Here is an 11,008-nt window from a genome sequence, read left to right as displayed (position 1 = left end):
GTTTTTGGCCCAGGCTGGGTTTGAACCTGCCACCTCCGGCATATGGGGCCGCCTTACTCCTTTGAGCCGCCCTTAAGAAAAAAAAAAATTTTTTTTGTCAGTAAAAATTATTGTTTTTGTTTTTGTTTTTGTTTTTTTTTCGTTGAGACATAGTCTCACTTTGTCACCCTTGGTAGAGTGCCATGGTGTTACAGCTTACTAGAACCTCAAACTCTTGGGCTTAAGCCAGTAGTTCTCAACCTGTGGGTCATAACCCCTTTATAACAATGAAAATACATCGCAGCATTAGGAAGGTTGAGAACCACTGGCTTACGTGATTCTTTTGCCTCAGCCTCCAAGTAGCTGGAACTACAGGTGCCCGCCACAACACCTGGCTATTTTTAGAGACAAAGTCTTGCTCTGGCTGGTCTCAAACTTATAAGTGTGAGTTCAGGCAATCCACCCACCTTGGCCTCCCAGAGTGCTAGGATTACAGGCATGAGCCACTGCACCCAGCTTTGTAAAAATCATTGTAGTGATGGACTGTACATTCTCTGAGACCGTAAGGACTCCTGAGATAAAGCAACAGTGAGTAAGAAAACAGAAACCCTCTTAATGAGTGTTTCTCAGTTTGTTTTTGTTTTGAGACAGAGATCTCTGTCACCCAGGCTGTAGTGCAGTGGCTTGATCATAGATCACTGTAATCTACAACTCCTGAGCTTGGGGGATCCTCCCACCTCAGCCTCCCAGGTAGCTGGTACTGCAGGCATATGCTACCATGTCTGGCTATGGTTTTTTGTAGAGACAGGGTCTTGCTTTGTTGCTCACACTGGTCTCAAACTCCTGAGCTCGAGCCATGCTTCCACCTTGACCTCCCAGAGTGCTGGAACTGTAGGCACAAGCCACTATGCCTGGCTCATTAATGAGTCTTAATGATAAAGAGAGTTTGCTGGCCTGCGAAGGTCTGAAAGGCAGTTGTCGATTCCCTGTAAGCTTCTCCTTCCACCTGGGAGAAGACATTTATTGCACCTTACTTAGTTAGATAAAGATAGACATTTTTATCTCTCTTGATGAATACAACCTTTATGGACACAAGACAGTCTGGATCATAACATACCACTAAATAGGCTGCATAGTCAAGTGCATCAGGAGCCTGTCAGCCTTACTAAGCACTGCTACTCAGCTGAAGTGACACTCGGAAACAAAGGTACCAGAATACCAGAGAGAAAGGCAGAGAGGAGTGTGCAAGGACCACAGTTAGAAATGATCCAATCTTCTTGGACTTAATCTTAAGCATTCATTCAGTCATGTAATAAATACTTGAATCCCTGCTGTAAGTCAGGCCTTGTTCTAAGAGTTGGGAATAAATTACACAGAATAGACCTGATCTCTGCTTCCATGGAACTCATATTGACAGGGCTAATATGATTAGACTCACAGGTGAAATCTCTTTTATCTGTTAAATCCTAAAAGAAAATATAACTAAATTAGTCTATTATGCAAGCAATTTTGAAAACAATTATTAAATTTTGCTTAAAGCAAAAATAATTCTGTCTTCATACAGTTATTCATATGCTTTTGCATTTTCTGTACACAGTAACTCCTACTTCGAGGAGGCATTCTGAAAGATACTGAGCTCTTAGCTGAACCTTTTTGATGTTCTTTCAGTATAAGTATGATCCTGTAGCATTCTGTTTTCCTCAGTATTAAGTAGGCATTAATTACCTTTATTTTCATTGGCAGAGCTTTTATCTCAGTTGTCGGGAGTGAGACGTTCTGCAGGAGGACAGCTTAATTCTTCTGGCCCTTCCGCTTCTCAGTTACAACAACTGCAGATGCAGCTGCAGCTAGAACGGCAGCACGCCCAGGCAGCACGGCAACAACTGGAGACGGCACGCAACGCAACCCGGCGTACTAACACAAGCAGTGTCACCACTACAATCACACAATCCACAGCAACAACCAACACAGCTAATACAGAAAGCAGTCAGCAGACTCTCCAGAATTCCCAGTTTCTTTTAACAAGGTAGCTTGTTTATTAATATCATTTTGTTTGAGAAATAATGTTTTATTGGCCCTATATACTCTGATTTTTTTCTTTTGTGCATGTGTGTTTTCTTAAAACTCTGCATTTGGTCAAACCATTAAAATACATAGATTTCTGATAAAAACTGCATATTCAGCTGGGATGGTGGTTCACACCTATAATCCTAGCATTATGGGAGGCCAAGACAAGGAGGATTCCTTGAGCTCAGGAGCTCGAGACCATTCTGAGCAAGAGCAAGACCCTGTCCCTACTAAAAATAGAAAAAATAGGCTGAGCACAGTGGCTCATGTCTGTAATCCTCGTAGCCTGGAAGGTTGAGGTGGAAGGATCCCTTGAGCTCAGAAGTTTGAGACTAGCCTGATCAAGAGCAAGACCCTGTGTCTAAAAATTCTCAGGTATTGTACGGCCACCTGTAGTCACAGAAACCGGGAGGTTAAGGCAAGAGAATCACTTGAGCCCAAGAGTTTGAGGTTGCTGTTAGCTATGATGCCATGGCATTCTATCAAGGGCAGCAAAGTAAGGCTCTGTCTCAAAAAAAAAATTAGCCAGGCATTGTGGCAGGTATCTGTAGTAGACTCCAGCTACTTAGAAGACTGGAGCAAGAGGATCTCTTGAACCTAGGAGTTTGAGGTTGTTGTGAACTAGACTAATGCCATGGCACTCTAACCTGGAGCAACAGAGTGAGGCTTTGTCTCAAGGAAAAGAAAACTGCACATTCAATATTTCCCTAAGAGGCAGGCATGGTGGCTCAAGCCTTTATCCTAACACTCTGGGAAGCCAAGGTGGGTGGATAGTTTGAGCTTACGAGTTTGACACCAGCCTGAGCAAAGCAAGACCCCAGTCTCTACTAAAAATAGAAAAAGAGGATCGTTGAGCCCAAGAGTTGGAGGTTGCTTTGAGCTATGACACCACAGCACTCTACCCAGGGCAACAGCTCGAGATTCTGTCTTCTTCCCTCTCCCCTTTCCTCCTTCTCCCCCTACTTGAATTTAATTGTGTTTTTCTCTTATGTGAGTGTGTGGTTGTTTATCTGTTGGTTTCATGTTAGTACTGTCTATATTGGATACTTGCTCTTTTTTTTTGGACACAGAGTCTATCTTTTTTGCCCTTCGTAGAGTGCTATGGCATCATAGCTCACAGCACCTTCAAACTCTTGGGTTCAAGCTATCCTCCTGCCTCAACCTCCCAAGTAGCTGGAATTACAGGTGCCTACCACAATGCCTGGCTATTATTAGAGATGAGGTCTCAGGCTGGTCTCGAACCTGTGAGCTCAGGTGATCCACCTGCGTCAGCCTCCCAAGTGTTAGGATTACAGGTTTGAGCTACTAAGGGAAAAGTTTTAAGTGAGGAATTTACCTTCAGATTATCTCTGCATGGTCAGTAGCTGTGCCTTGCTATTACCAGAAAATGTTGCTTTAACATAAATCACAGAGCCACTATTGATCTGCCTGCTGCCATGTAGCTTTTTCTGTAGGGACTAACGAGTGGCAGGCCTATAACTTGCAAGATCTAGGCGCTTGTCTCAAAATAAAGAAAATCTATTAATGTGTGTGTCTGCTAGGAGTTCATGGAACTTTGTGTGGAGTGTCTTGCTAATGCTGGCAGGAAAAGATGTCTTCCCACCCTTGCCCTATTCTTTCTTTTTATTTTGTTCTCCAGACTACTCAGTAGACTTGATCTGTGTTTTTTTTCTGTGCAATTATTCTATACTAGACACCCAGCTCCCAGGGCATGGTATGGGTGGTCTCTGAGTGCTCTCCTTGGATTCTGGTTGTAGCTTCTTGAAGTCCCCTTTCTGTCATCTGCTACTGTACAGTGCATAGGACCTTGCAGTTTACAGACCATTCCATATCTTTAGCAGTATCATTTAGTTGTACTCATACGATTCATCTAAAGCAATATTTCCCCAAAATGCCCCTGCAACCTTACATAATCTAAGGAATATATATAATTACTTACACTCTTTTTTCCCCTAATGAATAAGATTGGGGAAAATGGAGTAAAATACTTTATTTTCTGTTGGGCTTCTTGGAACTTCAAATATATTAATATGCATTGTAAATTTTCAAGGCAAGGAGACAAGTGTGCAGGAGAAATGTTGGTCTCTCATCACACAACTCTCATGTGGTGTATATAGGGCTCAGGCCTTATCTTTGGTCTCTTCATTGACCAGAGACATTTCTTATTTGTGTTGCCCTGAAACTAATGGTATAGACACAGTTTCTTTGACTTCCAAGATGACCTTTTAGAAAGTGATTCTTTAAGTGTCTGAGTCAGATGCAGTCTTTTGATAATAGGACTGGCTCATTTTGTTAACGCCAGTTTGAAGAACCTCACAAGCTTTGCAGTTCCTTTTAGATCCCATTGAAGTTTACCCATCAAGAAGTCAAGCCTTGGTACCAGATGTTGTCTGTCCCTCAGGAATGAGGTTATTTCCTCAGTTTATTTTTCTGAAAATCAGAACAATAATATTGGAAGTACGTGCTCTCCAAAGGTACAAAGGCCTTCATCTACCTGTGTTTCTAGTTTGCCTTGTTAGTATGTGGTCGTTTTCTACACAACCTTTATCTTTCTGTAATAGGTTTGAATTCTAGTTTGGTGGGTTTTGTTTTTCTTTACCAAAGGCCTTTTCCAAAGCTAAGAACATGGAATGTAGTTCAGCTCTTAGTATTTTTATCATTTTGGACTTAGAGTATGTACCTACTGCTCCATCTCCATCTCCTATTACATTAGATTCTTGATTTAGTTTTAACTATAAATGTACTCAATCATTTTCTTTCACCATGGATTTAATGGCTTTTATGTAATTACCTTCCAGATATGTTTGTTTTTTTTAAGTTTTGAAATTTGGATCTTTTGTTTTCTGAGCTATCTGTGTAATCAGTGGTTTTGAACTTAATGTCTGTGAGATTTGGAGCAAGTTACTTAACCTCTGCTTCAGTTTCCTCTTTCTGTAACATGTTGATGATAATAGGACCTCATTCATAGAAGTTCAAAGAGCTAATGCATACAAAAAGCACTTAACACAGAGCCTGATCCACAGTTAGTGTTGTCTGTGATGACTTGGAATGCTCCCATGCCTTATATGTTGGTGGAACGGCAGGGAGCCAGCACTGGTTGGAGATGTGTCTCTGGGTTCAGGTACCATGGGCTCTCAGAGACAAGCACCTGACATGCATACAGGCTGTCCTGACCCCCATGCTCCTGCTAGTTTTCCTTTCCTTCTTTGCCATTAAAAGCGTTGAAAAATAGGCTCAGTGCTCGTAGTTCAGTGGTTAGAGCGCCGGCCTCATACACCTGGGTTGGCAGGTTCAAACCTGGCCCCAGCCTGCTAAAAGACAACAATGACAATAACAACAACAAAAAAAAACTAGCTGGGTGTTGTGGGGACACCTGTAGTCCCAGCTACTTGGGAAGGTGAGGCAAGAGAATCACTTACACCCAAGAGTTTGAGGTTGCTGTGAGCTGTGATACCATAGCACTCTACCGAGGGCAATATAATAAGACTCTGTCTCAAAAAAAAAAAAAAAGTGTTGAAAAATAGTACTGAAACTATGCTTAGTTTTTTGTTGGAGATTGGTTGACATTTTAAGTCATTTACCAAGTTTAGTAACAAGTGGTAAGTATAATAGAATTTTCAACTCTTAGCATCTGTCCTGTTTCTGTGTAGATAAGCCAAGTCTCCCAGCATAGCCTAGGTCTCATAAAGTGCATGCAGATTTGTGGTGAGGTAGGGGTGTGTGTGGTGTCCCCTCTGCAACTTTTGGGAATACCTTCAAGTCCAGGAAGAATTAAATGGAAGTAAGTACCAGAAAAAAGTTACAAGAAATTTTAAGATTCTCAGTTGAATATTTTGGTCACTACATATTTTATTTTTGTTTTTGTTGTTGTTGGTTTTTTTTTTTTGAGGCAGAGCCTCAAGCTGTCACCCTGGGTAGAGTGCCATGGCATCACAGCTCACAGCAACCTCCAACTCCTGGGCTCAAGCGAGTCTCCTGCCTCGGCTTCCCAAGTAGCTGGGACCACAGGCGCCCGCCACAACGCCCGGCTATTTTTTGGTTGCAGCCGTCATTGTTGTTTGGCGGGTCCGGGCTGGGGATTCGAACCTGCCACCTTAGGTGTACGTGGCTGGCGCCTTAGCCGATTGAGCTATAGGCGCCGAGCCCATATTTTATTTTTGTGAGCAGAGTTGCTACTTTTTCTACTTAGACCCACAGGAGAAATTCTGGTAAGGGAAACCACTACTTCCTCAAACACTTATTCTGTTAGAAACATTGTTTTCCTCAGAAAAATTTTCACCCAGTTTTCCTTTCCTTTTTTTTTTTTTGAGACAGAGTATCACTGTGTCTCCCTCCCTCGGTAGAGTGTCATGGAGTCACAGCTCATAGCAACCTCCAACTCTTGGACTTAAGTAATTCTCTTGTCTCCCAAGTAGCTGGGACTACAGGAGCCCACCACAATGCCTAGCTTTTTGTTGTTGTTGTTGTTAATAGTTGTCATTGTTGTTTAGCAGGCCCAGGCCGGGTTCTAACCCATCAGCCTTGGTGTATGTGGTGGCGCCCTAACTGCTGAGCTATAGGTGCCAGGCCTTTCACCCCGTTTTCTTTAGAAAGAGTGGGAGAAGTCTAAATGAATTTTTTTCCCATTGCATATAATTAAAACATAGATTAGCACCTCAAGCTAACTGTATTGCTGAAAGTGTGGGCATTGTTCTTCAGCCTTTCTTTTCTCACAGCACACGTGAACCTATAGTTAAACTCTCACAGCACTCTTAAATTATGTTGATCAGAAAAAACAAACAAACAAAAAAGCATAACTTACTGTTGTTTGAAGGTCTTTCTAAAATAATTAGTGTTCTTTAAAAGTTTTCTTTTTTTTTTTTTTGAGACAGGGTCTCAATATGTTGCCCTTGGTAGATTGGACAGTGCCCAGCTGTTTTTATGTTGTAGTTGTCATTATTGTTTAGCTGGCCCAGGTCAGATTCAAACCTGCCAGCCACAGTGTATGTGGCTGGCGCTGTAACCACTGTGCTACTCCGGGCGCCAAGCCTGATCTTTAAAAATTTTCATGGTGTGTCTGTCGAAAGTCACTAAGTATAGGGCATCATCTCAACATAACTAAGGTGATGAAGTAGAGCAAAGTGTTTCAGCAGGATGTCTCACTCTGAATTTTCCTACCCATAAAGCTTGCACAATAGTGAACATTATATAAACTGGTCATGCCATTGATTTTGACTTTTTACCAATAGTCTTTTCTTTTAATTTATACAGGTTGAATGATCCTAAAATGTCTGAAACAGAGCGCCAGTCCATGGAAAGTGAGCGCGCAGACCGCAGCCTGTTTGTCCAAGAGCTCCTTCTGTCCACTTTAGTGCGCGAAGAGAGCTCGTCCTCAGACGAGGATGAACGGGGGGAGATGGCAGATTTTGGTGCTATGGGCTGTGTAGATATTATGCCTTTAGATGTTGCTTTAGAAAACCTAAATTTAAAAGAGAGTAATAAAGGAAATGAGCCTCCACCACCTCCTCTTTGATGACATCCCAATTCGCAGACAATGTCCTCTGTGCTGTATTTGCCAATGAAAGTGGACAACAACTATCTTGGGTTTGTTTGGTGATTGTAATTTCAGGTCTGTCACTCTTGTTACATTGTGTACATTCAAAAAAAGAGAGAAAATATATATGATAATCATTTCCACTTAACTAATTTTTACTTCTAGCAGGTAAATGTAGGTAGCAGTGCAGGGGTGATCTCTGCTTCCTGTACCTTGACATGCAAAAGGCTCTCCTAATACTCCACATTCAAACTGAAGAGGAAAATTGAAATCTCTAATGAAGCTGCTGTGTGTATTTATGAATATTAATGAATAAAAACTGCTTGGATGGTTTACCTTAACTACTGCATGAGGTTTTTTGCAGCGTGCATGAGTTTTAGTGACCTTGTTATTTAAAAATTAAATACAAGGAGTAAAACTTAAAAAAAAAAAAACAAAAGCCCAAAGCTTTCCCAAACATTATTCAATGGTTATGGGACAAAGTAGCTTTTGAATAATGTCTGCCTGAATCACCTTTCTTTGTGTGCCTCCTACGCACAAAGCCAACCCTGCAGTGGAATCTGGGGGTCGTAGCCTGGGTGTGACACTCCGCCCTTTGTGACTGTCCTGTTGCCCTGTTAGTCATCTTGCCCATGTGGAGCTCAGCCTGTCTGTTTAACTCATTTGTAGAAGACACACCAGTACAGCTACTGTTGGAATCTGCTGCAGGGGCGTTTGTGTGCCCTAAAAACAAATCCTGTTCATGTTTGTTTAAAGTTTTTACTTTTTGTGGTTGTTTAAATTTTTTTCAATTGTTAAATATGTTTTATTCAGGTGTAGATGAATTTCATTTATTCACTGTTCAACAGAGTTAACCTGAATTATGTTGTCTTTGTTTTTAAAAATCTCACATTCTCAATCATATTTTTCATTATTTATGTATTTGCTTTGTAGTTTGCCGAGACAGATCAGTATCAGGGGAGCTTTGAGGATTTGCCTTCCCAGATTTTGTCAATATATTACAACCAAATTCTTAATGCTAACTTTAGCACCTTTTATTTATTGGGTTTTTTTCTGGCATAAAAAGTAAAGCCTTTTAATTGAATCATGCCACCTATATGCCTATATTATTAATTCTATATGTAAAAAAAAAAATGTACAGCTTTTTTTGGGTTTGTTTCGGGGTTTGGAAGGGCCGGGTTATTTTTTATTTCCTGTTTCAGTGCATAGACTTTCACAATTGCTCCAAGGCAGGGACAGTGGGTTTGGGGGCGGGGGGGGGACGGTTTTTGGAATGTAAATTTAGGACTTTTAAAAAAGGTGCGCACAGCTTCTGATAAATTTATAACTAGACTTAACCTAATCATGTCTCGTTCCAGTTCTCTTTTCTCTGAGCCCTTTTCTTAGTCTCCTCTTTCTCCCGTCTTCCTTTTCCTTTTCTGTCCATGTTTCTCCGTTTCTTCAACATAACAAGCATACAGACTTGAACACCCCTGCGGTGTTCTTCCGAGAACTGTGAAGTCCATGTTCATCCAAATGTAACCAAAAAAGAAGCCAACCTACATGTCTGAAAAACTGTTGCTTCTCCTCTGAAACTTTAGACTCCAATGATTTCTGAATATAATAGCTTTGTTTTCTTTAGTTTCTGTAATGGAAATGTTTTAAAGGAAAATTTTACACGAGGCTTCTGGTTATACTAGAAGTCAAGTCCAGTAAGGATTTTCTTTTTTCAATTGGTTGTTGAAAAGTTTCAAAAACCAGTTTTCAAGCTGTGGTCTTTTCAAACACATCTTCTGCACATAAGTCACACATTTCAATAAAGCATTTTCAAGACTGTTGACCACTTGAATTTCTTTGGTGTTGGTGAATTAGACTAACCATTACTCAGAGATTTTATATCTCTAATCTAGTATTTTTTTCTTTTTGTGCTAAACATGGAGAATCCTGGTTTTGTGTGAATGCATTACGTTGGATGTGAGAAATAGAAATTGCCAATTAATGTGCTTTCCCTTTTCTGCACAAATTCTGAGAAAATGTAAGATCCTTCATTTTTTAACATGGTTTTAGAGAAAACTGTTAAGTCTATTCAGGGCAGTTTAATTTAGATGATCAATTTAACACTTCAAAGGCCTAAAGGTTCATAAGATTCCATCTCATGTAGAATACTGTATATTAATTATTTTTTATGAGATATTTTACAAATACCTCACCTCATCCTGTATGTAATCAATAATAATGTATTATTTTAGGGTAGAAAGACACAGAATATCAATATAAAAATATATTTAAGCCCTTCAAATTCTTGTGTCCTTTTTCTTTAGTTTCTGAATCAACATCTTCTTATTGGATGTACTACTGAATAAAAATAAATTGCAAAGACTTGGATGGAAAGGAGACAAAATTAAAATATACCATTTATTTTGGCTACAGCTTCAAATTCCTAAGAACTGCATCTTGAATTCTGTGAGGTTTTTGTTTTGTTGAGTTGTAAGTGTCTAGGATATAAGTTTGTAAATGTTCTACAGTGTGTGTCTTTGCTTCCTATTTGGAAATAATTTAAATCTTTTGCTCAAGATACTGTGGAAGGAGTTTGATTTCTTGATTCATAAGGACCCCAAAAATTACAGTGAAGAGTGAGACCTACAGAAGTCTAAAACTGTATTTGTTTAAATTTTGCATGTAATTTGTGGGATGGAATATGCAGTGTGTTTAAGATTCCTAAAGTAACCCCTGCTAAACTATGATTGTTACAATAATATCCACGGACGTAACTGTCCTGAATATTTAATCACAGAAAACAATGGAATTTGAAATTTGAGGTAGTCGCATCTGCCTCATGACTTTCTTGGATTGTTTTTCATTGATTTACTTTCCTAAACTTTTTCAGTCCTTTGAATGAGTAGCAACCACGTGTTTTTTTTTCATGGCTGTGGTCATATACTTTATGGTTGGCTACATCTTCATATTTGTATTTAGATTGCATGGTTTAAGACGTTCAGAAGATTAGAATCTAGGTTTGCTACTATCAGAATAGTAGATTCCTATTTCATTTATAATTAGACTCCAGTAAAATCAGAGAAAACTCTCCGGTTAGGATAGCAGATTGCGTTATTAGGAATTACAGAAGTAACACAAAAATTCATCTTATTCCCGTTTCCACTTTTCCCCTCTAAATAGTTAAAATTTCAGTAATATGCTAATATTTGCAAACACTACTGAGCATATTATATTTTTTCTGATCTGTGGACAATTCAAAACAACAAGTGAAGGGTTCAGAGTTCTTTTTGCTAGGTCAAAGCTTTATTTCCAATAACATAGCTAGGCCCCTTACCGCAGGTAGTTCTTTTTCTTCATGTGTTTTACTCTATGGCTCTTGGGATAGCCATAAACTTAAATAGTTCATAGCTATATTTAAGGACAAATAAAGTGGGGTGGGAGTGTAGAGGAGAA

The 11,008-nt window shown here is 39.8% G+C and overlaps 1 protein-coding gene across 1 annotated transcript in view; it reads left to right on the top strand.

Moving 5' to 3' along the window:
• KCMF1 (potassium channel modulatory factor 1) overlaps positions 1–9,396 on the top strand; it is a gene marked incomplete at its 5' end in the record, with an annotated part of 35,261 nt that extends 25,865 nt beyond the window's left edge. The window contains 2 exons of the mRNA XM_023518789.1: positions 1,723–2,005; positions 7,297–9,396. Of these exons, the coding sequence (XP_023374557.1) occupies positions 1,723–2,005; positions 7,297–7,558 (545 nt within the window). The remainder of the gene's footprint in view (positions 1–1,722; positions 2,006–7,296) is intronic.
• Between the last annotated feature and the right edge of the window lie 1,612 nt (positions 9,397–11,008).

The sequence above is a fragment of the Otolemur garnettii genome, unplaced genomic scaffold (genome assembly GCF_000181295.1).
Source record: "Otolemur garnettii isolate 467f Iridium unplaced genomic scaffold, OtoGar3 scaffold00147, whole genome shotgun sequence".
Classification (NCBI taxonomy): Eukaryota; Metazoa; Chordata; class Mammalia; order Primates; family Galagidae; genus Otolemur; species Otolemur garnettii.
This window is presented reverse-complemented; position numbering and strand designations above follow the sequence as displayed.